This window comes from Mixophyes fleayi, unplaced genomic scaffold, assembly GCF_038048845.1.
Source record: "Mixophyes fleayi isolate aMixFle1 unplaced genomic scaffold, aMixFle1.hap1 Scaffold_62, whole genome shotgun sequence".
In the NCBI taxonomy this organism is placed as follows: domain Eukaryota; kingdom Metazoa; phylum Chordata; class Amphibia; order Anura; family Limnodynastidae; genus Mixophyes; species Mixophyes fleayi.
The window spans coordinates 4,807-32,671 of record NW_027448322.1 but is presented as its reverse complement, the minus strand read 5'-3'; the positions used below and the strand labels follow the sequence as shown (position 1 = coordinate 32,671).

Sequence of the window (27,865 nt, the reverse complement as noted above, 5' to 3'; positions counted from 1 at the left end):
AAGTTTGTGGGCGGGAGATGTTAGAAGTTAGCGCGGGAGGGTGAGAGTGTTCCGGGTACTGGAGGATGAGTGACCGGGAGATCAGACGTAAGTACCGGAGTCACTCACCGTTCCCCGGTATCCAGAGCCCATATGTATGTCCCGATCCTTCCTGAGTGGGCGGGAGATCTAATGCGATCCCTTCTGATTGGGGGAGGGGGATTTGATGTGATCCCTATTGATTGGGGGAGGGGGATCTAATGGTGATCCCTTCTAATTGGGGGAGGGGGATCTAATGGTGATCCCTTCTAATTGGGGGAGGGGGGATCTAATGGTGATCCCTTCTAATTGGGGGAGGGGGATCTGATGGTGATCCCTTCTAATTGGGGGAGGGGGATCTGATGGTGACCCCTTCTGATTGGGGGAGGGGGATCTGATGTGATCCCTATTGATTGGGGGAGGGGGATCTAATGGTGATCCCTTCTAATTGGGGGAGGGGGATCTGATGGTGATCCCTTCTAATTGGGGGAGGGGGATCTGATGGTGATCCCTTCTAATTGGGGGAGGGGGATCTGATGGGACCCCTTCTGATTGGGGGGAGGGGGATCTGATGGTGATCCCTTCTGATTGGGGGGAGGGGGATCTGATGGTGATCCCTTCTGATTTGGGAGGGGGATCTGATGGTGATCCCTTCTGATTGGGGGAGGGGGTTCTAATGGTGATCCCTTCTGATTGGGGGAGGGGGTTCTGATGGTGATCCCTTCTGATTGGGGGAGTGGGATCTGATGATCCCTTCTGATTGGGGAGGGGGATCTGATGGCGATCCCTTCTGATTGGGGGAGGGGGATCTGATGGTGATCCCTTCTGATTGGGGGAGGAGGATCTGATGGTGATCCCTTCTGATTGGGGGGAGGAGGATCTGATGGTGATCCCTTCTGATTGGGGGGAGGAGGTTCTGATGGTGATCCCTTCTGATTGGGGGGAGGGGGAGCTGATGGTGATCCCTTCTGATTGGGGGGAGGGGGATCTGATGGTGATCCCTTCTGATTGGGGGGAGGAGGATCTGATGGTGATCCCTTCTGATTGGGGGGAGGGGGAGCTGATGGTGATCCCTTCTGATTGGGGGGAGGGGGAGCTGATGGTGATCCCTTCTGATTGGGGGAGGGGGAGCTGATGGTGATTCCTTCTGATTGGGGGGAGGAGGAGCTGATGGTGATTCCTTCTGATTGGGGGGAGGAGGAGCTGATGGTGATTCTTTCTGATTGGGGGGAGGAGGATCTGATGGTGATCCCTTCAGATTGGGGGAGGAGGATCTGATGGTGATCCCTTCAGATTGGGGGAGGAGGATCTGATGGTGATCCCTTCTGATTGGAGGGAGGAGGATCTGATGGTAATCCCTCCTGATTGGGGTATGGGGATCTGATGGTGATCCCTTCTGATTGGAGGGAGGAGGATCTGATGGTAATCCCTCCTGATTGGGGTATGGGGATCTGATGGTGATCCCTTCTGATTGGGGGGTGGGGGATCTGATGGTCTGATGTGATCCCTTCTGATGGGGGAGGGGGATCTGATGGTGATCCCTTCTAATTGGGGGGGAGGATCTGATGGTGATCCCTTCCGATTGAGGGTGTCGGGGGGGGGGGGGTGATGGTGTACCTTCTTGATTGGTGGGGGGGTCTGATTGGGAGGGGGGGGGTCTGATTGTGATTCCTATTGATTGGTGGTGGGGGTTCTGATGGTGATCTCTCCTGACTGGGGAGGGGGGGCGGTCTGATGGTGATTCTTCTATCTCACTATTTAACCTCTTACCATTGGAGTTTAGAACAGAGTCAGTGAGGTACTGTAATATTTCCACATAGTCAAACTAACACTGTTTGGTAAGGGTAGAGTCTATATTATACAGTGTATGGAACAAGCCGCCCTCAGATTATACATCTCCTATGTTCATATAATGACCAATATCCAAAATAACTTCCATTATTTATCCATATAATCCTTTGTCATATTAGTCCCCAGTAATGAATTCTCTATAAAGTCATCTGGTTCCCTCTTCCTTTTACTAGGACAGGTAGGGGGCACTATCGAAATCAGCACATGTTATTCTGGGAACTGTGTGCTTGCATCATCAGACCTCGCCATAGGGGATAGCAATCAATCCAGTTGTGAGAATACTGTAAAGCCGTACATGCGTTGGGACCTCCAGGTCTCTGGCAGTCAGTCACTTGCTGGAAGGCTAGTTTACAGACTTTATCACATGGTCTGGGTCTGTGTGGCGCACGGTCTGTGTGGCGCACGGTCTGTGTGGCGCACGGTCTGTGTGGCGCACGGTCTGTGTGGCGCACGGTCTGTGTGGCGCACGGTCTGTGTGGCGCACGGTCTGGTTCTGTGTGGCGCACGGTCTGGTTCTGTGTGGCGCACGGTCTGGTTCTGTGTGGCGCACGGTCTGGTTCTGTGTGGCGCAAGGTCTGGTTCTGTGTGGCGCACGGTCTGTGTGGCGCACGGTCTGTGTGGCGCACGGTCTGTGTGGCGCACGGTCTGGTTCTGTGTGGCGCAAGGTCTGGTTCTGTGTGGCGCACGGTCTGTGTGGCGCACGGTCTGTGTGGCGCACGGTCTGTGTGGCGCACGGTCTGGTTCTGTGTGGCGCAAGGTCTGGTTCTGTGTGGCGCACGGTCTGTGTGGCGCACGGTCTGTGTGGCGCACGGTCTGTGTGGCGCACGGTCTGTGTGGCGCACGGTCTGTGTGGCGCACGGTCTGTGTGGCGCACGGTCTGTGTGGCGCACGGTCTGGTTCTGTGTGGCGCACGGTCTGGTTCTGTGTGGCGCACGGTCTGGTTCTGTGTGGCGCACGGTCTGGTTCTGTGTGGCGCACGGTCTGTGTGGTGCACGGTCTGGTTCTGTGTGGCGCACGGTCTGGTTCTGTGTGGCGCACGGTCTGGTTCTGTGTGGCGCACGGTCTGGTTCTGTGTGGCGCACGGTCTGTGTGGCGCACGGTCTGGTTCTGTGTGGCGCACGGTCTGGTTCTGTGTGGCGCACGGTCTGTGTGGCGCACGGTCTGGTTCTGTGTGGCGCACGGTCTGGTTCTGTGTGGCGCACGGTCTGGTTCTGTGTGGCGCATGGTCTGTGTGGCGCACGGTCTGGTTCTGTGTGGCGCACGGTCTGGTTCTGTGTGGCGCACGGTCTGTGTGGCGCACGGTCTGTGTGGCGCACGGTCTGGTTCTGTGTGGCGCACGGTCTGTGTGGCGCACGGTCTGGTTCTGTGTGGCGCACGGTCTGGTTCTGTGTGGCGCACGGTCTGGTTCTGTGTGGCGCACGGTCTGGTTCTGTGTGGCATGTTTTCTGCTGCATAACAATGTTCTGGTATTGCAGAGCTCGAGAAGGCAAAATGCCAAGCTCAGCGGAGCCGCAATCTGAAAGAGGAGGCCACAGTCTGCAACCAGCTGGGAGAGATACTGGCCAAAAGCGGTGAGTGTCTGAGTCTACATCCTTCATTCCTATTAGAAATACCGTCTTCTAGTCTGGCATCGGTCCATCGGGCAGACAGACGTACTGCAATGTGTGGCATCAAGGGGAAATCTTACCCACATCAAAGTTTGAATATTTGGTCTTGGTTGGGATGTGTGAAGTTCCCTTCTCTTGGGTGACATCTGCTGTGCATTGGCCTCTCCGCCTGGTAGACAGGAGCATATATCACAATGTCTGCCGCGCTCTCCTCACTCCTGTTATTCAGGCAGGCACCATCTGTTGCCAGTGAGGCCCACAGGGTCACACAGGACTCGCTGGGTCTCCTAAGTACATTTTTGGCAGGTTGTATAATTTCTGATATTTCCTTCTGGAGTTTCCTGTGAGGAGATCATGAAAGCTCCTCTGATACATCCCCAATATGTGATCTAGTGTATAGATTATAATTGAGGTTTAGGGGGATAGCCAATATAGAGTTCTTGTTGAGAAGAAGGGGTGCAGTGTGTTGGGGGCTATTGACCGTTATCTCCTCTGATCCACAGGAAGATTCCAAGAAGCCATTGAGGAACATCGTCAGGAGCTGGGGATTTCTGAGGGTTTGGGGGATGTCATTGGTTGTGCTGTGGCCAATCGGAAGATCGGAGAGTGTTTTGCAGAGTTGGGGCAGTATGAGGCTGCTCTTAAGGTCGGTCATTGGGTACATTTCATAGGAACTATAATTATTTTTTATATTGTCTGAGCTTCTTCAGGATATCATTCTGGAGGCATATGATGTATGTACCGTATAAATGTCAGATCAGATTTGGAACTATTTGCAGAAATCAATAAGTTAAGGTTATTATTATTATACTTTATATGGCGTCGTATATAATGCAAACAGTTGACCATACGGGGTTAACAGTACAGAACAATGAACAAGTAAAACCAAGACTCCCATAGCTCCAAGCAGAGCTGGTACAGTGACGTTGGAGGAGAAGAGATGGTACAGAGACAGAAGGGAAGAGGGCCCTGCTCAGAAGAGCTTACATCCTACAGGAGGGAAAACAGACTGTAGTCACAAGGGGGAGGCAGTGGAGGGGATCACGCAGGAGAGGAGCGCGTATATGGACAGGAGAGGGGTGAGGGGATCAAGCATGTATGGATGTATGTATGTATGGTTAGGTGGATGGGCGTAAGATGGTCCGGGGGAACAGATGAATTTTAAGTGCCCGTTTGAAGGAACGCAGATCAAGGGACTGTTGGATGGAGCGTGGGAGGTCGTTCCAGTGGACGGGGCAGCTCAGGAGAAGTCTTGAATTCTGGTGCGGGATGTGGTGATCAGAGTGGAGGAGAGACGATGGTCATCGGCTGATCACAGGGATATTTCCATATTCTCATCAATACACGCAGTGCGGCGCGGGCCGTTATACATGACATACGTGTAGATGGGGCAGACACTGTGTGGGCCTATTAATAAATCAGATAATTACATAACAGGAAATTACAGTGCACAATTGATGATGGTTTCATGGAAGATTTCTGTTTCAATTAAGGTTACTGAACATCAATAATAGTAGCAAAGGTCATTATTTGTGATAAATGGCATGATTACTATGTTCCCAGGTTATAGATGGTCAGCGTTACACTATTGGCAATATTACAAGTCTTTACAGTTAGCAGTGATTGATCTATAATTAGTATTCTGACTGATTACGGCAGTTCGTTCCTCAGTTGATCATATTTACTGACGGGTGTCTGTCCCTTTATCTGCTCCGAGTCCAAGGTTTCCCTTCCCCCATCCTCCAATCTCTCCAACAGATGACATTTTCAGAATTCTCCTCAATGTCAATAGATAATTGTAATAGATGTAATAACCTGTGAGACTTAGTGACTTCTTCTCGTGTGCATGAATAAGAAACATCTCTGATCATAACCTGTGGGGGATGGTATTAGATATGTTCATTGAGGTGACTGAGACCTTCCAGACTCGATGGGGAGCTCGGCATACCAGAGGCGACTAGCCGGCCCGCCTAGGCTGAGGACAGACTGCAGTGTGTGACTAGCGGAGCCGCCTAGGCTGAGGACACACTGCAGTGTGTGACTAGCGGAGCCGCCTAGGCTGAGGACAGACTGCAGTGTGTGACTAGCCGGACTGCAGTGTGTGACTAGCCGGCCCGCCTAGGCTGAGGACACACTGCAGTGTGTGACTAACGGAGCCGCCTAGGCTGAGGACAGACTGCAGTGTGTGACTAGCGGAGCCGCCTAGGCTGAGGACACACTGCAGTGTGTGACTAGCGGAGCCGCCTAGGCTGAGGACAGACTGCAGTGTGTGACTAGCGGAGCCGCCTAGGCTGAGGACAGATTGCAGTGTGTGACTAGCGGAGCCGCCTAGGCTGAGGACAGACTGCAGTGTGTGACTAGCGGAGCCGCCTAGGCTGAGGACAGATTGCAGTGTGTGACTAGCAGAGCCGCCTAGGCTGAGGACAGACTGCAGTGTGTGACTAGCGGAGCCGCCTAGGCTGAGGACAGACTGCAGTGTGTGACTAGCAGAGCCGCCTAGGCTGAGGACACACTGCAGTGTGTGACTAGCGGAGCCGCCTAGGCTGAGGACACACTGCAGTGTGTGACTAGCAGAGCCGCCTAGGCTGAGGACAGACTGCAGTGTGTGACTAGCGGAGCCGCCTAGGCTGAGGACAGACTGCAGTGTGTGACTAGCCGGCCCGCCTAGGCTGAGGACAGACTGCAGTGTGTGACTAGCGGAGCCGCCTAGGCTGAGGACACACTGCAGTGTGTGACTAGCGGAGCCGCCTAGGCTGAGGACACACTGCAGTGTGTGACTAGCGGAGCCGCCTAGGCTGAGGACAGACTGCAGTGTGTGACTAGCGGAGCCGCCTAGGCTGAGGACAGACTGCAGTGTGTGACTAGCGGAGCCGCCTAGGCTGAGGACAGACTGCAGTGTGTGACTAGCGGAGCCGCCTAGGCTGAGGACACACTGCAGTGTGTGACTAGCGGAGCCGCCTAGGCTGAGGACAGACTGCAGTGTGTGACTAGCAGAGCCGCCTAGGCTGAGGACAGACTGCAGTGTGTGACTAGCGGAGCCGCCTAGGCTGAGGACAGACTGCAGTGTGTGACTAGCGGAGCCGCCTAGGCTGAGGACAGATTGCAGTGTGTGACTAGCAGAGCCGCCTAGGCTGAGGACAGACTGCAGTGTGTGACTAGCAGAGCCGCCTAGGCTGAGGACAGACTGCAGTGTGTGACTAGCAGAGCCGCCTAGGCTGAGGACAGACTGCAGTGTGTGACTAGCAGAGCCGCCTAGGCTGAGGACAGATTGCATTGTGTGACTAGCGGAGCCGCCTAGGCTGAGGACAGATTGCAGTGTGTGACTAGCAGAGCCGCCTAGGCTGAGGACAGATTGCAGTGTGTGACTAGCAGAGCCGCCTAGGCTGAGGACAGATTGCAGTGTGTGACTAGCAGAGCCGCCTAGGCTGAGGACAGATTGCAGTGTGTGACTAGCGGAGCCGCCTAGGCTGAGGACACACTGCAGTGTGTGACTAGCGGAGCCGCCTAGGCTGAGGACACACTGCAGTGTGTGACTAGCAGAGCCGTCTAGGCTGAGGACAGATTGCAGTGTGTGACTAGCAGAGCCGCCTAGGCTGAGGACAGATTGCATTGTGTGACTAGCAGAGCCGCCTAGGCTGAGGACACACTGCATTGTGTGACTAGCGGAGCCGCCTAGGCTGAGGACACACTGCATTGTGTGACTAGCGGAGCCGCCTAGGCTGAGGACACACTGCAGTGTGTGACTAGCGGAGCCGCCTAGGCTGAGGACACACTGCAGTGTGTGACTAGCGGAGCCGCCTAGGCTGAGGACAGATTGCAGTGTGTGACTAGCGGAGCCGCCTAGGCTGAGGACACACTGCAGTGTGTGACTAGCGGAGCTGCCTAGGCTGAGGACAGACTGCAGTGTGTGACTAGCGGAGCCGCCTAGGCTGAGGACAGATTGCAGTGTGTGACTAGCGGAGCCGCCTAGGCTGAGGACACACTGCAGTGTGTGACTAGCGGAGCCGCCTAGGCTGAGGACAGATTGCATTGTGTGACTAGCGGAGCCGCCTAGGCTGAGGACAGATTGCAGTGTGTGACTAGCGGAGCCGCCTAGGCTGAGGACAGATTGCAGTGTGTGACTAGCGGAGCCGCCTAGGCTGAGGACAGATTGCAGTGTGTGACTAGCGGAGCCGCCTAGGCTGAGGACAGATTGCATTGTGTGACTAGCGGAGCCGCCTAGGCTGAGGACAGATTGCAGTGTGTGACTAGCGGAGCCGCCTAGGCTGAGGACAGATTGCAGTGTGTGACTAGCGGAGCCGCCTAGGCTGAGGACAGATTGCAGTGTGTGACTAGCGGAGCCGCCTAGGCTGAGGACAGATTGCAGTGTGTGACTAGCGGAGCCGCCTAGGCTGAGGACAGACTGCAGTGTGTGACTAGCGGAGCCGCCTAGGCTGAGGACAGACTGCAGTGTGTGACTAGCGGAGCCGCCTAGGCTGAGGACAGATTGCAGTGTGTGACTAGCGGAGCCGCCTAGGCTGAGGACAGACTGCAGTGTGTGACTAGCGGAGCCGCCTAGGCTGAGGACAGATTGCAGTGTGTGACTAGCGGAGCCGCCTAGGCTGAGGACAGATTGCAGTGTGTGACTAGCGGAGCCGCCTAGGCTGAGGACAGATTGCAGTGTGTGACTAGCGGAGCCGCCTAGGCTGAGGACACACTGCAGTGTGTGACTAGCGGAGCCGCCTAGGCTGAGGACACACTGCAGTGTGTGACTAGCGGAGCCGCCTAGGCTGAGGACACACTGCAGTGTGTGACTAGCGGAGCCGCCTAGGCTGAGGACACACTGCAGTGTGTGACTAGCGGAGCCGCCTAGGCTGAGGACAGACTGCAGTGTGTGACTAGCAGAGCCGCCTAGGCTGAGGACAGACTGCAGTGTGTGACTAGCGGAGCCGCCTAGGCTGAGGACAGACTGCAGTGTGTGACTAGCAGAGCCGCCTAGGCTGAGGACAGACTGCATTGTGTGACTAGCGGAGCCGCCTAGGCTGAGGACAGACTGCAGTGTGTGACTAGCAGAGCTGCCTAGGCTGAGGACACACTGCAGTGTGTGACTAGCGGAGCCGCCTAGGCTGAGGACAGATTGCATTGTGTGACTAGCGGAGCCGCCTAGGCTGAGGACAGATTGCATTGTGTGACTAGCGGAGCCGCCTAGGCTGAGGACACACTGCAGTGTGTGACTAGCAGAGCCGCCTAGGCTGAGGACAGATTGCAGTGTGTGACTAGCGGAGCCGCCTAGGCTGAGGACACACTGCAGTGTGTGACTAGCGGAGCCGCCTAGGCTGAGGACACACTGCAGTGTGTGACTAGCGGAGCCGCCTAGGCTGAGGACAGACTGCAGTGTGTGACTAGCGGAGCCGCCTAGGCTGAGGACAGATTGCAGTGTGTGACTAGCGGAGCCGCCTAGGCTGAGGACACACTGCAGTGTGTGACTAGCGGAGCCGCCTAGGCTGAGGACACACTGCAGTGTGTGACTAGCGGAGCCGCCTAGGCTGAGGACACACTGCAGTGTGTGACTAGCGGAGCCGCCTAGGCTGAGGACACACTGCAGTGTGTGACTAGCGGAGCCGCCTAGGCTGAGGACACACTGCAGTGTGTGACTAGCGGAGCCGCCTAGGCTGAGGACAGACTGCAGTGTGTGACTAGCAGAGCCGCCTAGGCTGAGGACAGACTGCAGTGTGTGACTAGCGGAGCCGCCTAGGCTGAGGACAGACTGCAGTGTGTGACTAGCAGAGCCGCCTAGGCTGAGGACAGACTGCATTGTGTGACTAGCGGAGCCGCCTAGGCTGAGGACAGACTGCAGTGTGTGACTAGCAGAGCTGCCTAGGCTGAGGACACACTGCAGTGTGTGACTAGCGGAGCCGCCTAGGCTGAGGACAGATTGCATTGTGTGACTAGCGGAGCCGCCTAGGCTGAGGACAGATTGCATTGTGTGACTAGCGGAGCCGCCTAGGCTGAGGACACACTGCAGTGTGTGACTAGCAGAGCCGCCTAGGCTGAGGACAGATTGCAGTGTGTGACTAGCGGAGCCGCCTAGGCTGAGGACACACTGCAGTGTGTGACTAGCGGAGCCGCCTAGGCTGAGGACACACTGCAGTGTGTGACTAGCGGAGCCGCCTAGGCTGAGGACACACTGCAGTGTGTGACTAGCGGAGCCGCCTAGGCTGAGGACAGACTGCAGTGTGTGACTAGCGGAGCCGCCTAGGCTGAGGACAGATTGCAGTGTGTGACTAGCGGAGCCGCCTAGGCTGAGGACAGATTGCAGTGTGTGACTAGCGGAGCCGCCTAGGCTGAGGACACACTGCAGTGTGTGACTAGCAGAGCCGCCTAGGCTGAGGACACACTGCAGTGAGTGACTAGCGGAGCCGCCTAGGCTGAGGACAGACTGCAGTGTGTGACTAGCAGAGCCGCCTAGGCTGAGGACAGACTGCAGTGTGTGACTAGCGGAGCCGCCTAGGCTGAGGACAGATTGCATTGTGTGACTAGCGGAGCCGCCTAGGCTGAGGACACACTGCAGTGTGTGACTAGCGGAGCCGCCTAGGCTGAGGACAGATTGCATTGTGTGACTAGCGGAGCCGCCTAGGCTGAGGACACACTGCAGTGTGTGACTAGCGGAGCCGCCTAGGCTGAGGACAGATTGCAGTGTGTGACTAGCGGAGCCGCCTAGGCTGAGGACAGACTGCAGTGTGTGACTAGCGGAGCCGCCTAGGCTGAGGACAGATTGCAGTGTGTGACTAGCGGAGCCGCCTAGGCTGAGGACAGACTGCAGTGTGTGACTAGCGGAGCCGCCTAGGCTGAGGACAGATTGCAGTGTGTGACTAGCGGAGCCGCCTAGGCTGAGGACAGACTGCAGTGTGTGATTAGCGGAGCCGCCTAGGCTGAGGACAGATTGCAGTGTGTGACTAGCGGAGCCGCCTAGGCTGAGGACAGACTGCAGTGTGTGACTAGCGGAGCCGCCTAGGCTGAGGACAGACTGCAGTGTGTGACTAGCGGAGCCGCCTAGGCTGAGGACACACTGCAGTGTGTGACTAGCGGAGCCGCCTAGGCTGAGGACACACTGCAGTGTGTGAATGTGAGAAAGTCTGAGGAGAATGACGTTGTCTCCACCTTTCCCTGCACAGCACCAGCGTCTTCATTTGGACTTGTCCCGTTCCGTCTCCTCTGACATCGAGCAGCAGAGAGCCCTGGCAACCATTGGTCGCACTTACCTGTATATGTGTGAGGTTGGACAAGTGGAGGCCCGACGAGCAGCTGAAGAGTCCTTCCTGAAGAGCCTGGCCATCGTGGATGAGAGGCTGGAAGGTGAGGATCGTCCAATAGAGATTCTGAATGATTTCCCTTCTTTCTGATCTTTGTTAGCAGGAATCTTATGTCCTGTACATACTCACATATCAATATATCTTTCCTAGACTACAAAAACATATTTTTTTACTAATATTGGTGTCTGTGGATGTACATTAAATCTTCCAGCGCTTGGTTCTCTGTGACTGACGCCCTGTAAGTTTTTTAGGCTAAAATATACAGCAAACCGCCCCAGGTTCTTCTTCATTAACCCCGTCAGGCTCCTTCCTGCAGGACCTTTCCTGGGCGATGCCTTTGCAATGTAATTCACCCCCTCAAATGATCACACGCGCTCTGGAGATACTTCAGACTACAATATCCACATAATTCCAAGCTTAGCCGACCACCTGCAAATCTATACCCAGAGCCCAATCCGTGTACATATCCAGGGTCACAGGATTAGGGAATGTTGGCAGATGTTTGGCCTGAATAATATCTTGCTGGTCTCTATTCCGCTTAGATTGTAAGCCTATGTGGATAGACTGATCACTGTATGCCTCTTGTACTCTCTGGTCTGAAGGTGATGAATGCTATAGACCAGGTGTAGGCAACCTGCGGCTCTTCAGGTGTTGTGAAACTACAAATCTCAGCATGCCTTGCCACCTATGTGCTGGTTATCTACTGGCAAAGCATGCTGGGACTTGTAGTTTCACAACACCTGGAGAGCCGCAGGTTGCCTACCCCTGCTATAGACTATTCATACGGCCATATAAGTTCTTATGTGCAATCGACCTCTTTGTGTACACGTGACTACACCTCCTACTGTGCATTCTCATGGCCACAGAAGGCCGACCGTTGTCCTTGGTGCTGTCCATGAAGCTTAGTAGTTTATATGCACTCTGCACCGAGGGAAATCACCGGGCGTGTTGGTGTCTTCCAGGCAGAGTATCGGCGAGAGAGCTGAGTGAGATGAGAGCGCGTCTGTTCCTGAACCTGGGCTTCCTGTTTGATATCATGGGCGAGAGCAACAAGTGCAACTTCTACATCAGGAAGAGCATCTTCATTGCAGAGTAATTCCGGCCTCTCCGTCTAAATCTACCGACGGTTGGAGGTCTTCTGTTCTTCTCACTCTCCACCTCTCTCTCCCACAGACAGAATCAGCTCCATGAAGATCTCTACAGGGCCAACTCCAACCTTGCCAGCATTCATCTGCGCAATGGGGAGCAGTCCAAGGCCATCCGCTGCTGGGAGGCGGCCCGGGAGTGCGCCCGGCGAATGCGAGACAAATACATGGAGAGTGAATGTTACTGCAGCATTGGCCAGGTGAGGACATGAGCTTAGTACACGGTCTCTGCACAGGTCTTGCTGTCTGTGTACACACTGACTTACTCTTTGTCTTCTCAGACACTGTTGTCACTCGGTGACCTCTCTGCAGGTAAACGATCACTGAAGAAGGCCTTCCTTTTGGGCAGCCTACAGCAGTCTGACCGGGACAGTGTGCGCCGCAGCCTTAAACATGGTAATTCTTGGTGGCCTGACTCCATCTCTGTGCTGTGTGTCCGCCCTCAGCCCTGGGCAATGAGGGATCCCTCTGCTGATTCCCTCCACGGCCCCAGGCAGAGGGCTGGAGGGTGTATTAGTCTTGTGACCCCCAACACACTCAGTCCAGATACTTTATCACTATATTGTGCCTGTGTCTTTCAGCCATTAAGGGTTGTCAGTTGGAAGAGGCGTTATCTGAGCTAACTGAAGGCGACCAGCAGGGGGCGCTGACTTTGTATGAGCAGCTTGGAGATCTGTACTGTAAAGTGAGCTGTTACACTAAAGCCGTGGACTATTACAAGATGCAGGTGAGGACTGTCGCTGGTCAGCATGGAAGGCTGCAAGCGAAGTGATAAGTCCATGTTAGTTATGTAAGTGGCATAGCCTGAATATCTTGCTGGGTCTTCTTCCTGTCTACAACCCTTTCCCTGACCACCCTCCGTCACATCACACAGACTCCTGGCACTTCCGTTCTGTCGGTCTTCTGAGCACAGGTTGTGGTCATCTCCCACTAGATACGTACAAGATCCATAGGAGCTGACTTCCCCCTGTGCGGAGAGCTGCAGACAGAGGCTGGGGGTAAATCCATGTGTTACTGTCTCCATTATATCTCCATTCCCACCCTCTTCACAGCTCCGGTGCGCTGAGTCCCTGGGCCGGCCGGACAGGGAGCTTGCAGTCATCCATGTATCTCTTGCTGCGACCTACGGTGATCTAAAAGACCACAAACGGGCTGTGAGCCACTACCGGGCTGAGCTGGACCTGCGGAAAGGGAACCCTCATGAGGTGAGGGGGTAGAAGTTGTTCAGTGAGGGGGGGGGGGTGGGATGCGGAGCTGGAGGCCGTTCTGTGGCTGGGGGGAGGTCTTGGCCACTTGTATTCAGTCAATACGTAGATACCTGGACTGCTCCTGAGACGTGGACCCAGCTGATATTCCTCTATTCTCTGGGGATATTTGTGGGACGCGGTGGGAAACTTTCCCTTCCTCTACAGGGTCGCAGTTGTAAGGTTCCAATAAAGCCCATTTGAGCAGCCAACAAGTTATTAATATTCTTCCCCACATCTGATGGGAATCTAGGAGACGGGGGGAAGGGAGCAGAGTTGTGGATGTGGAAGTGGAGACGACCAGTTAACCGGGTATGAATTGATAGTGGGTGAATTGAGCTTTTAGGGGGACGTCCGGGATTTGCCGCAGAGGGTTTTGGAGTCTTGCCCTGTAGGGTACGGCCTGTGAACATTACTTTACAGATATTTGCATGTTGGTGATTTTAATAAGAATCTCCGGGTTGCTCTACTTGCAGGAGTGTAAAACGTGGCTCAACATGGCCGTGTCGGTGGAAGAGGATGGCCTGGGGTTCGGAGAGGTGCAGAACTGTCTCTCCAATGCCTTGAAGTGTGCGCAGGAGGCAGGAGCTTCCCTGCTGCGGGTGAGTCTGCGCTCCCTGAAGTATGTATCCGTGGAGCGAGGTTAGGGTTACATAGCGCAGAGCCAGGAATGTACCTCTGATAGCCGCATATAATTCTAACGCGCTCTCGCTGCCAGCGCATACGGTCTCTCTAGTTGTCCTTTCTCTTGGCATATGAGCTGACATCTCATATTGCGAAGGTACATCATTTATATATCGCCACCAATTCTGCAGCACTGTACAGAGGATATTTGACAATAACATCAGTCCCTGCCCCCATTGGAGCTTACATTCTAATTTTCCCGACACACAGACTAGTATTAATGTTGTCAGCAGCCGATTAACCTACCTAGCTCCTACAATTATTCTGTACCTCCAGAGGAAAGTCCTCCACCAGCTCCTCGCTCTGCAGAAGAAGTGGGGGGCCCCTGAAACCGAGGACACAGAGACAGAGCTACGAGAGTTGTGTGAGGGCTCCGAGGGCGAGAGCAGTGAAGAGGAGGAGATGGAGAACAGTGAGGCTCTGCAGGAGAGTGACCTGGAGCTGTCACAGAGCGGTAAGTACATGTCCTGATGAGTCCCTATGCTGACTGTGAAATAATCTCCAGTGTTACTCTGACATGCTCCTCTGTAAGACAGCGTCCTGATGGAATCTGGTGCAAAATGCTGAGTCAGTAAAATTACTATAATATCATTGGCCCTATGTATTAATACACCAGTCTACGCAGTGCATTTCTGTAGAGCAAGGTTGGGAAGCTGTCACTCACTCTCTGCCTGCTCAGTTAGAGAAGCCCCTCCCTCCTAACATGGTGCAGATGACAGAAAGCGGAGTATAAACCCTTCATTCATGTTGTTCAGCTCCCAGCATTTCATATACAATGTCAGTTAGTGGCTTTATAATAAAGCAACGTGGATTACTTGTAGAGTAACCCTAAATCTCACAACACTCCGCAGAGTTCTCCCACTCTGTCTGCAGCAATAACATTACACTGAGGACACTCGCATACAGCGATTGTTTGGTTTGTATTCTGTGTTTCTAATAAGACTTTATATAAAATGTATAACGATCCAGTTACTGGCTGCACAGAGTGTACAGCGTCCGGGAGAGTTACAGCGCAGAGGAGAGAAATAGGAGCTTGAAGACCTGGAGACATTAACCCTGTTATGCACAATGATGCTTAGAAACGTCCTATCTGACCGCAGCTCCTGTCACCCGACCCACCAGCTTCCCCTCTCTGCGTCACCAGGGGCTCTACGGCCTTCCTCTGGGCCGCTCTCACTTCCTTACACCGTAGAACTTGTGTAGTCCTTGGACCTGTGCAATAACTGTGCCCTCTGACAAGTTTGTCTTCCATGTGTGTTGGTACTGAAGTATCTCCCAAGCCGTGACGTAGTTACTCATTTCCAATGGATCCATTAGTAGAGAAGACCTGACTCCTAGCGGTCTCAGTATACTGGTTTCTGCCACTATGACTGTAAGACCCCAACTAATAACACAAATACAGGGAAGTATCATTATTATAAAGGGGAATGTATGTGTCTGTGTATAGATCTCTATTTATACTACTCCTGTCTGTTTCTCCCTAACCAAAGGATATAAAATGAAATCTTTGTCTATTTCAAAAGAATCCCCTAAAAATAGAACTTGTGTGGGTCTGTTGAAGAGTAGACACAATGCAGAACCGTGAGAATGGGTCATAGAGGTTGGAGGCACTTCTGGCCTCCTGCACTGACAGCTGTACACACTTACTTACTTGCCCCTTCATAACCATACGTACACCATAGTGACCATACGTACACCATAGCGACCATGCGTACACCATAGCGACCCTGCGTACACCATAGCGACCCTGCGTACACCATAGCGACCCTGCGTACACCATAGCGACCCTGCGTACACCATAGCGACCATGCGTACACCATAGCGACCATGCGTACACCATAGCGACCATGCGTACACCATAGCGACCATGCGTACACCATAGCGACCATGCGTACACCATAGCGACCATGCGTACACCATGCGTAAACCATAGCGACCATACGTACACCATAGCGACCATACGTACACCATAGCGACCATGCGTACACCATAGCGACCATGCGTACACCATAGCGACCATGCGTACACCATAGCGACCATGCGTACACCATGCGTAAACCATAGCGACCATGCGTACACCATAGCGACCATGCGTACACCATAGCGACCATGCGTACACCATGGTGTTCAGTCTCCTCAAGCATTTACCAGGAATTACGTTTGATTTTTTTTCTACCCAAATATTTTTTATGTTGCTATTGAGCTTTTTACGTTCAGTCGATGCAAATAAACAGACACGAAAACCATGAACAAAATACTTGTGTATCTATTCAGTGATAATATGGTCTTATCGGCAGGAACATGCATATGAGGGTCTGTATTCAGTGACAAGTCTCCCATGTTCTCACTAGTAATGGATCCAGTGTAAACGATTTGATTAACCACTGACTGTGAATGTGGAGAAGTTACTTGAAATATTATCCTCCAAAACGCACGTCCCCAATTTGAGGATTTTCTTATGTAGATATCCAAGACTTGTGTCTAATCTGCCTTCAAAATAGTGTAATGAGGGAAGAGAGAATCTCTTCCAGCGGGTGATGCCCCCCGGGGGGGTTTCTACAGATTATATCTGAGTCTTGTTGGAGAGGGTTCGGCTACATCTCCGTATTATCACCATCTGGGCCGGCTGGGGGGACGTACTGGTCTTCTTGTGGAAGAAGGAAAATCATCCCGCTGAGACTAAACCAGAATCTACAGCACTGGAAGGAAGAATTGGGCCTACAGATATCATCTGTTTCTGCAGTGAGGACGTCTGTACAATAATCTTGTGGTTATGGGAATCCTCCCAGCAGAACGTCTCCTGACTACGGCGAGATCAATGAATGTTTTGACTTTACATAAACAATGTCTCATATCTCATTGTTTTCTTCTATAGACTAAGAAAACCATTGAGTAACTTTCAGTTTGTTTAACTCTTTCCATCAACCTTAGTTACGATTAGATCCATGCCAGCTTGTATCTATTAGTAACGCCGGACACGTGGTGACATCGCTGTCACATTGGGTACATAATGACCGGTGCGTCCTGCGTCACCGCGGTGTGGCCACTGGTTACACAGCGATTATTGCTGGTTATCGGTATAAATTATAATCCTCCCTCAGCAGATTAGGACTGTTCCCACTTATACTAATAGCAGAGTCCCAGAAATGAGTTTATTGATGTCCAGTGTAATCAGAAGTTGACATCTAGACGGTGCTGCAGCCGTCACCTCCACCTTTGTATAGAATATGGAGCAGACGAGTTCTGATACTTCTGTATTCCTGTGATCGGAGCTTGTGGCTGACACCTGCCCTACGGGCGACATATTCATGAATATGGTCTGAAGGGTTAAAGGTGACTTCTCCTAAAACTGAAATGTGCGGTAACACGTTGTCCATCCAGAACCAGACTGGTCTCCATGGGTTACTGCACATTACTAATCCTACTGACCTCTCCCCCATTCCTCATCTTACATCCCGAGCTTTGGGTTTACTTTCAGGGGTTATCACTACGACGGGGAGGTGGAGCTGGGATCTTTGTTTAATATCCAGGCCATAGAATTAAGGTTCTGTGCAGACTTCTATTTAAGTGTTTATCGCTGTATTACAGACGACGAGGGTGATCTGGAGGGATACGAGAAGTCTGTCCCAGGGAAGAGAAAGGCAAATCAGGTGAGTGGATACAGTGTCTGTATAGATGAGACAATCCCTGTTCTTAAGCCAAGATCCATAGAGACTGACAGGAGCAGGAACTGGGAAAATCCAGAGAGAATAGATTGTTAGCTCATCAGTCAAGGCTTATTTTACTGATTTTATGTTATTTCTCAGTTTAATCGTCGTAACGAGAAGGGGGAGACTGTCCTGCATCGGGCCTGTATCGAGGGGAACGTGAAGCTGGTCCAGTGCCTGTTGGAGAAGGTAAGACGGGGACGATCATACCCGGTGTTCCGGTATGTGGGCGGGTTCACTGCTACTTACGGCTCAACATCTGCTTCTGAACAAGACAAACCCTTCACGCTATTCTTATATGATATATACTGACCTAGTCCTCGTCCTTCCCAGTCTCCCCATATAGGAAGGGGCTCATCCAAACCGGGTAACATGTCGCACTCGTCCAGCAGCTGGGGGGGGGGGGGTCTGTTCCTTAATAGAGCAATGCTAGATCTGGTCATTAACCCAAATTTGTCATCACTAAGTGTGAAACCAACACTGTACGACTGAAGCAGAGACTCCTGGGATCCATCGCCCCTTTCTGTGTACTCTGAGCTGTCATCTCGCTGCGTTACAGTTTGTCATTTGTTCTTTCTATGTGGTCGTTACCATGTGTTACTGTATGTTGTGTGTGTATATTAATGTTAGACAAGTTCTTCTTAAATGTGGCCAGATGGAGTTCAGGGATAAAAGAACAATAGGTCTGGTCAAGGTTAAACAATTGGCCTATGCAGATACTATCAACATTTTCATGGTTGGCCGAGGTCATTGTATACTAGTCCCCTGGATTAGACTCCTCGGCACCTTCTCCACAGGGAGCCAACAGCCCCCAACCCCCAGAGGGGTAAGTCTTTCCCGCCCCCTATCTACTATTGCCCCTAATCTGCCCACCACAGTGGGAATATTGAAGGGGATGTAACCTGTGTCTTGGGACTGTAGTGTGTGACTAGGAACTGGGCTTCGGTCAGTGTACGCTGGGATCGCCGGTTGGTATCGTCATCTACGAAATAAACTGCGTTTTGGTTGCAACACTCTGCCGAGGTGATTTCATCGAACCCACCAGACGCGCCGTCCTCACACTGTCAGGTTCTCAGTATAAGGAGAGGACTATATGCAGAGTGTGCGGGGAGAGAGGGCGTCTGATGTGTCCTTTAATTTACTGAGCGGAGTTGATAATGTTGTATCTGTTATAACCACTATTTATAAATTACAGGGGCACCCTCTGAACCCCCGAGATTACTGTGGGTGGACACCCCTCCATGAGGCCTGCAACCACGATCATCTGGGTGAGACCATGTTATGTTGTAGTATGGAGCTGTCTGTATGATCTTATCCATAACTGTGACAGCGCTGATCCCCCCCCTTCTTTCCTCCCCAGTCCTGCTGATCTCCCCCCTTCACACGGCTTTCACTGCTCACCCTCCTCCTGCGACCGTCCCGCCCTCGCTGCTCACCCTCCTCCTGTGTCCCTCCTGCCCCGGCCTCACTGCTCACCCTCCTACCGCAACCGTTCTGCCCTCGCTGCTCACCCTCCTCCTGTGTCCCTCCTGCCCTGGCCTCACTGCTCACCCTCCTACCGTGACCTCCACCCGCCCCCCGCCCTCGCTGCTCACCCTCCTCCCCTGCCCGCCCCCCGCCCTCGCTGCTCACCCCTCCTCCCGTGCCCCCCCACCCGCCCCCCACCCTCGCTGCTCACCCTCCTCCTGTGTCCCTCCTGCCCCGGCCTCACTGCTCACCCTCCTCCCGTGACCCCCACCCGCCCTCGCTGCTCACCCTCCTCCTGTGTCCCTCCTGCCCCGGCCTCACTGCTCACCCTCCTCCCGTGACCCCCACCCGCCCCCCGCCCTCGCTGCTCACCCTCCTCCTGTGTCCCTCCTGCCCCGGCCTCACTGCTCACCCTCCTACCGCGACCGTCCTGCCCTCGCTGCTCACCCTCCTCCTGTGTCCCTCCTGCCCCGCCCTCGCTGCTCACCCTCCTCCCGTGCCCCCCACCCGCCCCCCGCCCTCGCTGCTCACCCTCCTCCCGTGCCCCCCACCCGCCCCCCGCCCTCGCTGCTCACCCTCCTCCTGTGTCCCTCCTGCCCCGGCCTCACTGCTCACCCTCCTCCCGTGACCCCCACCCGCCCCCCCGCCCTCGCTGCTCACCCTCCTCCCGTGCCCCCCACCCGCCCCCCGCCCTCGCTGCTCACCCTCTTCCCGTGCCCCCCACCCGCCCCCCGCCCTCGCTGCTCACCCTCCTCCTGTGTCCCTCCTGCCCCGGCCTCACTGCTCACCCTCCTCCCGTGCCCCCCACCCGCCCCCCGCCCTCGCTGCTCACCCTCCTCCCGTGCCCCCCACCCGCCCCCCGCCCTCGCTGCTCACCCTCCTCCTGTGTCCCTCCTGCCCCGGCCTCACTGCTCACCCTCCTCCCGTGCCCGCCCCCCGCCCTCGCTGCTCACCCTCCTCCCGTGCCCCCCACCCGCCCCCCGCCCTCGCTGCTCACCCTCCTCCTGTGTCCCTCCTGCCCCGGCCTCACTGCTCACCCTCCTCCCGTGACCCCCACCCGCCCCCCCGCCCTCGCTGCTCACCCTCCTCCCGTGCCCCCCACCCGCCCCCCGCCCTCGCTGCTCACCCTCCTCCTGTGTCCCTCCTGCCCCGGCCTCACTACTCACCCTCCTCCCGTGACCCCCACCCGCCCCCCGCCCTCGCTGCTCACCCTCCTCCCGTGCCCGCCCCCCACCCTCGCTGCTCACCCTCCTCCCGTGCCCGCCCCCCGCCCTCGCTGCTCACCCTCCTCCTGTGTCCCTCCTGCCCCGGCCTCACTGCTCACCCTCCTCCCGTGACCCCCACCCGCCCCCCCGCCCTCGCTGCTCACCCTCCTCCCGTGCCCCCCCACCCGCCCCCCGCCCTCGCTGCTCACCCTCCTCCTGTGACCCCCACCCGCCCTCGCTGCTCACCCTCCTCCTGTGTCCCTCCTGCCCCGGCCTCACTGCTCACCCTCCTCCCGTGCCCGCCCCCCCCCGCCCTCGCTGCTCACCCTCCTCCCGTGCCCCCCACCCACCCCCCGCCCTCGCTGCTCACCCTCCTCCTGTGTCCCTCCTGCCCCGGCCTCACTGCTCACCCTCCTCCCGTGACCCCCACCCGCCCCCCGCCCTCGCTGCTCACCCTCCTCCCGTGCCCGCCCCCCGCCCTCGCTGCTCACCCTCCTCCCGTGCCCCCCACCCGCCCCCCGCCCTCGCTGCTCACCCTCCTCCCGTGCCCCCCACCCGCCCCCCGCCCTCGCTGCTCACCCTCCTCCTGTGTCCCTCCTGCCCCGGCCTCACTGCTCACCCTCCTCCCGTGACCCCCACCCGCCCCCCCGCCCTCGCTGCTCACCCTCCTCCCGTGCCCCCCACCCGCCCCCCGCCCTCGCTGCTCACCCTCCTCCTGTGACCCCCACCCGCCCTCGCTGCTCACCCTCCTCCCGTGCCCCCCACCTGCCCTCGCTACTCACCATTAAAGCTGACGTGTGATGCGTGTTCTCTCCAGATATTGTGCAGCTGCTGTTAGACCGCGGAGCCAACATTAATGATGCGGGTGGTTCGTTGTGTGAGGGGATCACTCCGCTCCATGATGCTCTCTCCAATGGCAACTTTCACGTAGCTCAGCTGCTGATCAACAGGGGGGCATCTGTCACCCAGAAGAATGGCAAGGTACCTATCTCACTGTCCTCAGATGTCTCCTCTGCGTAGTCCCTCATCGCAGATCACACATCGCTGCTGTGTATTACTGTATATCCCTCCGTGTGTGCAGGGAGCGACGCCTCTGAGCAGCCTGCAGACCTGGAGTCAGATGTACGGGAGTCACCTGGACCTGGAGACCAGGAGGAGCTGTAAAGAGACTGAGAATCTGCTCCGAGAAGCTCTGGCCGGGAGGGGTAAGACGAGCGCTGAGCTGTTGTCATTGCGGCAAAAGACAAAGTAAAAGTAACAGAAAACGCTACAGATGCAGCAACAATGATACGTGAGGAATTTGTATTCACATAAAGTGACCACCTACCATCTGTATAACAGTCTAGTCCGTAATAAATGTCATCTCCAATGTTAATGGCAAGTTTACCCTGTGTTAGTCTGTATAACGTTACCTGTTACTGACATGAGGTAGACATCACCTTAATCTGCTGTAGAACAGTGACCTGATCAGCAGCTGAATCACCCGGCAGTAATATCCCCATCATGGCAGTCACTGTGCTTTAATGGTCGGATGATCCATATATAGTAATATATGAGCTGTCTGTTCTCTGAGATCTCTGGTCCAGGAGTACAATGGTTTATAGCGCGTATGTGGGATTATTGCCGTCTCCTGAGTAAATGGCATGGTTTGTTTGTTTGTCTTTCCAGTGGCTCCTGCCCCGCGACCTGCTCCGGACCTCCAGGACAGTGAGCTGTTTGATGCGGAGGAGTCTCAGCCACAAGAAGAGATCCCTTTCTCTTCTTCCAGGAAGCGTCGGGAGATTTCTGCATATCAGAAGGACACGGCAGCCACTGGGAGATTATCATCACTACCCAGGATCCTGCCGGGATCAGAGGAAGAGGAGGGGGATTTTGCTTTACATCAGTCACCCCCACTGAGGGGCAGCACTCAAATCAGCAGACAGGGGGCACTCCATGAGGAAAACCCCGAGCACCTTCTGACTCCTCTGAAGCCGGTGAAAAAGAGGCCCCGATTGAGGGCTCCTTGGTCACTATCGGATTCTGAGGCTTCTAGAGAAGTAACGGAGGTGTCTGATCCGTCGTCCTCTACACATCACCCCAGAATGTCCGGGATAGAAGCGTACCAGAAAGCAATCCATGGCTTGGGTAGTGCCAAATCGCGTCTACTTATGCAATCCTTGTCACAGCAAGAGAACCTGTCTGAAGACCCTGTGTCCAAAGGGGCTCTGGTGCCCTCAGAGGAGTATCTGGGCGATGACTGGCTGGAAGATGACTTAAAGGAGGAATCGCGCTTCAGGAAAAGGGGCCGCAGGTCCCCCACTGACTTTGAGATTGAAGAGGAGGAAGAACCAGAGGACGAGCTGTCTGAGGAACTTCCACAATGGAGAGAGAAACCAGCTCCCCGCGCCCTGTCACTGTCCCGAAAACGCTCCCGTCAGACCAAGCTGACGCAAATTGTAGACCGAGCCGTAGTGGGACGTACAAAGGGCGCCAGGCAACACAACGTCTCTATCCCACGTGTAACGGACAGCGTCAGAGCACTGAACAATACGATGGACAGTGGAGGAGCCGTACCTTCTGCCTTCCCTCAGGTCGGTCACTGGAGGGGGCTCTATATACAACTTTCTGCACAATATATTTACAGACGGGGAGGGGGGGGCTGGGCCTCTGTGCTTGAGATAGAGGTCCGCATTTTATCCATAAGACCCATATTGGGAGACAGAAGGAACTGTCCCTGGGATCTGTCCTATCAGAATAAATCTTATTCTTCCTTTATTACTAAATCAGCAGTTGCAGATTCCCTGAGCTACAGTGATCCGTAGTAATTGCTCTTATCCATCTTTTCTCCTTCAGACTCCAACGGTGACTGTGAGCCCCTCTCTCCCTCCACCAATTAGAGTGCGGGTCCGAGTTCAAGATAACGTCTTCCTCATCCCCATCCCTCACAGGTAGGTGCTCAGTCCATAATCCCACCTCCATGGTCTATTCTATCAGCTCTGATCTATGCCGGGTTATTGGAATACAATCGGGTCTGTGCTGTTCACCATTGTGTCGTCTTCTAATATTGGGATCTTCTGTCCTGATTACGGACTCGATGCTGCTTTAGGAAACATTTCTCACGAGGGTTCTGGGATGGTCATAGGACTGTGTGTGGGATGGTGGGTGGGCTCCCTGGCTGTAACTCTCTCTCCACTGCTTACAGTGATGCAGACACCCGAGCCGTCTCCTGGCTGGCCGACCAGGCCTCACAGCGGTATTACCAGAGCTGTGGTCTGCTTCCTCGCCTTACTCTGAAGAAGGAAGGAGCCTTGTTAGCAGCACAGGACCTGATTGTCCATGTCCTACAGAGTAACGAGGAGGTCAGTCATATCCCAGAATGATCTGATCACCATCATGGTAATACCCAGAATAGATGTCATGGCAGCTGTGTCTTCTCTCAGGTCCTGGCTGAGGTGCACTCCTGGGACCTGCCGCCCATAACTGACCGGTACAAGAAGGCCTGCCAGAGCCTGGCTGTAGGTAAGAGTCGCTCATAGTTCTACCAGGAGACCTGTCCTTCCTGCATCCTGTCATCCTCTGTGTGTCTTGTAGAGGAGAACCGCTTGGTGCTGAAGGCCCTGGAGCTGCAGGAGATGAGCCCAAGCATGTCCTTGTGTCGCCTGTCCCTGAGAGCCCGGGATCTGTGTCCATTAATACGCTCTCTGAAGCTCCAGTCCTCCCTGCGCCAGCTGCACCTCAGCGGGAACGTTCTAGGGGACCTAGAGGTGGAAGAATTACTGGGGATGCTGGGCACCATGCCCAACTTAACCCACCTCAATCTGTCCTGCAACCAACTGACCCATGAGGGCATCAGAAAGCTGGTTCCAGCGCCAGGCACCCAGGATAATAAGGCCTTTGAGGTGAGAGACTGATCTGTGAATGAGGAAGTTAATCTGTTATTGTTGTGTCACTGACTAAACCAAGACTAATAGTTCTGTGTCTGCTCTAGAACCTGGAGGAACTGGACCTGAGCATGAACCCCCTGGGGGATGGATTGTCACAACCTCTGGCTTCTCTGGTCCACCACTGCCCAGTGCTGAGCACCTTGCACCTTCAGGCCTGTCAACTGTCCACCAAGTTCATGCAGCAGTATCGTCTTCTACTGGCTGATGCCTTCAGAGGTCAGATCCGCTGGTCTTCTCCCTCTTACTGTAACAGTATCATCCAGTGTTTAATGTTCACAGCCTCTCGTAGAGACCCCGTTACTTAACCACACGTAAAACGTCTACAAGACCCTCCTGCCCAATGCACCCAATCGTTGCATCTTCTGATATAATTTACCTACAGTGTTATATATTCTCTGTAGTGTCCACTACACTATACTCCCACTCGCCCCCTGCAGACTTCACCCCCTGCTCTTAGCCCCTACACCTAGAGGCTGCACCCCCCCCCCACCTCTGCTCCCCCCAGTCATCTACTAATGCTATATCTCATAGATTGGACGTTGGGCTTATTAAGTCACTGAGTCAGTATGTCCTCATGAAGGGGAGCTGGAGCTGGGTTTAACCCTTTGGTTACATGAGAACTAATGTATGATCCTCCCATCAGGTGCCGTTCACTTGAAGAACCTGTCTCTGTCCCATAATCCTCTGGGCTCTACTGGGGTGGAGTTTCTCCTGAAGACTCTTCCTCATGAGACAATCTCCAGGCTGGACCTTGGGGCAGTGACTGCGGGGGACAGTCTGATCATGGAGCCGCTGGTTAGATACCTGTCGCAGGTGAGTGTATGTGGCTATAATCTCGGGGACCTGAACGCGGAACAAGCGGCCGTAGCAGGCACGTCCCTGCTGTGATATTATAATACACTTGTCTCTTCCTTTCATCTCTGCAGGACGGCTGCGTCTTGTCCCACCTGACCCTCTCCTCCAATAACCTAACGGATGAGTCTGTGCGAGACTTGGCCAGGTAATGTTCTGCGGTCTCTTCTGTTTCATCACCTGTCTCCACGATGGTCTGACTTATAATGATGATGCTTCTCCCCCCCAGGTGTCTCCCTGTCTGTCCCTCGCTGACCGCTCTTAATCTGTCTGCAAATCCCAAAGTGGGGACTACTGGATTTGAATGTCTTTTGAGCGGGATTTGGGAGAGAAATTGTGAAATGGCTGAACTCAACCTCACAGGTAACATCTCTGGGGAACGCCAACCACAGAAACTGGGTGTCTGGGGAAACAGTGTGTTGTTATGGTTGGGGGTTACACCAGATGATTGTTTTGGTGACTGCACCCGCGGTGAGGTCAGAGGTGACTGCACCCGCGGTGAGGTCAGAGGTGACTGCACCCGCGGTGAGGTCAGAGGTGACTGCACCCGCGGTGAGGTCAGAGGTGACCGGCTCTTGGGATAACATCCTGATTTTAAATAGTACAAACTGGCAGCATTTAGTGATCTCTTACATACGTGGTCTCGGTTCTTATTACGGTCAGACTCTGCCATGTGCCTGTGAGTCCCACCCGCCTCCATAGTCACTGACTTGTGTATATAAACTGCCCTGTTAGTAGTACTTTATATACTATTTACCTCCTTTGCCTGTTTATAGATCACACAACAAAGACTTTTCCATTGATAGAATTGTCTTTGTCAGGGAGGCTGAGACCGTGCGGTAACAATGAGCGCAGACATCATGGCTGCTGCCGGTCAGGAGAAGGTCTCATGTGTTCATATAAAATACACATTAACCGCCTTCATTGGTGTGAGCAGGCAGTGTATCTATGTATTCAGTGTATTGTCTGTAAATAAGCTTAAAACATGTCAAGACCATATATATATATATACACACAAATAAATTTTGTACACACACAATCATTAACTGAACCAGAAGCGCTAAGTTGCGTCTATGGTCCTCAACGCTGCGTGTCTTTGTGCTTCTTCAAAAGAGCTTGAACAGCACATCTTGAAACCCCAGTCTAGTGTGTGTGTGTGTGTGTGTGTGTGTGTGTGTGTGTGTATAATCCCACGCACCACCTTTGTCACAGCAGACATAGTGAGAAGTGTGACTTGTGTGTCTCTCAGTGAGTGGATGGTTATGGAGGGGAAGCAGTCACCCGTCTGCAGACATTGTGATGTACTTTGTGTGTGTTCTTGGTTGGCAGCAGGTACAGGGTCTGTGAGATAATACACAGAGGGGGCACCTCCTGCACAGACACAGCTGGAAGGAGGGGGGTGGAATCACGTTTGAGGATGGATAAATAGCTCCTGCACGCACACTAAGCGCTGCTTCACCTCTGTCTGGCCCCCGGGACACCAGAGGGCTTCTATCTTACTAAGAGCGAGTAGACTCTACAGCCGACAATCAGACTACACTGTGGGTTACGTGTTATTTAATAACTGGTGGCTAATGCGAGAGGTCTCAACCGAGCAGTGTGTGGAGACGTTGCTGTAAGAACAGCCTATAAGATTGTGTGATTACTTCATTTACTGTTGTTGTCATATTGCTGATGATGGGGCTTCAGCACTAACAGCAGTAACAGAATCGTCTTATGGTGTGTTAGATGCAGTTCTGATACAGCCCAGCAGAGGGCACCACACTCTGATGTACTAATTACTATGTTCCTATCCTAAGGGTTTTCTTGTTACAGATTCCGCTTTGTTCCTTCTGACAGGTTGCAGTATCAGCGGGCCCCTAACTAGCACCTCCATGGATGTGCTCTCCTCCCTCCTCCAGGAGCTCCGGCTGGCCTCCCACAGCCTCTCCAAAAAGGACAGAGAGGTTCTGTCCCAGGCGTGGGCTGGGGACACCATAGTTTTGTCTCGTCAACACAAGCTTTTCTTTAAGAGACTAACATGAAGATTCGGAGGTCTGCTGTCCCCTGCCGGTGACGTCCGTGTCCACTGGTAGAGGACCAGCGGTCAGAGTCGGCCACGGCTGGTGTCTGGCGCGTGCAGATGATGGATATAACACTTAGGGATTCAGGTTCTGTTGGCTGATAAACGTTGAAGCCAGAGACCTTTATTCTACTGGATGGTGCTCTGAACAATCCTGAACGTCTCTACATAGACCAGGAAATTATGTGTCATGTTTGTATCCTGCACCCAACATTCTGGATTCTTGGCCCTGTCTTACTGAACAACCATTACTATGAAAACGGAGTTTGTGGCACTTTATAATTATAAGTTTGTGTTTCTCCTGCAACCCTCACGCCGGTCCCGTGCTGCTATTATTGGTGATTGGTGCAGACGTAGGAGCGACACTAAGTGCTCACATATCAGCCAATGACTGATGTATTCAGTGGTGGAGCCACACAGATCCGGTGATTCAGGTGCTGACAAACTACAGGACAGCAGTATGGAGACTGCTGAACACGCTCCCCAAACACATTGGGTTAGTCAGTGACCAAATAATAGGACAAAGTAACACACTGGTCACAATTATAGTTTAAATAACAAACGTTAAAACCTCTGTCCTCAGTGTAAGACGTCCGAAATCTCCAGGTACAATACAAATTGCAGCGTCTACTACGTGTAGTATTTTTATTCAATATCTCACATCCCTGTATTATACCTACTAGTTTTATCTGTAATGATCACACGTACAGCTGCTCTATGGTGAATTCTGTCCCTTTTTGTGTATTTATTTGTTGTTTCTCTGTAAATAAACAAATATAATAAATAATAAACCGATATTAGATAA

The 27,865-nt window shown here is 53.7% G+C and overlaps 1 protein-coding gene across 1 annotated transcript; it reads left to right on the top strand.

The window, feature by feature from the left end:
- On the top strand, positions 1–27,865 carry TONSL (tonsoku like, DNA repair protein). The gene is made up of 26 exons (XM_075194576.1): positions 1–87; positions 3,345–3,440; positions 3,980–4,122; positions 10,631–10,811; positions 11,731–11,860; positions 11,942–12,113; positions 12,195–12,309; positions 12,495–12,640; positions 12,966–13,118; positions 13,634–13,759; positions 14,118–14,295; positions 17,430–17,491; positions 17,648–17,737; positions 18,744–18,816; positions 21,038–21,201; positions 21,302–21,425; positions 21,889–22,793; positions 23,056–23,150; positions 23,405–23,561; positions 23,643–23,721; positions 23,794–24,101; positions 24,191–24,362; positions 24,790–24,959; positions 25,073–25,146; positions 25,228–25,361; positions 26,838–27,865. The coding sequence occupies exons 1-26, from the start codon at positions 66–68 to the stop codon at positions 27,020–27,022; spliced, it is 4,254 nt and encodes a 1,417-aa protein (XP_075050677.1). The 5' UTR covers positions 1–65; the 3' UTR covers positions 27,023–27,865.

Bases quoted from the DNA above. Each gene is read 5' to 3' on its own strand.
- TONSL (XM_075194576.1), top strand. From the start codon at position 66: ATGAGTGACCGGGAGATCAGAC. The intron at 12,310-12,494 runs GTAATTCTTGGT...TGTGTCTTTCAG, and splicing joins GCGCCGCAGCCTTAAACATG to CCATTAAGGGTTGTCAGTTG. The intron at 25,147-25,227 runs GTAATGTTCTGC...TCTCCCCCCCAG, and splicing joins TCTGTGCGAGACTTGGCCAG to GTGTCTCCCTGTCTGTCCCT.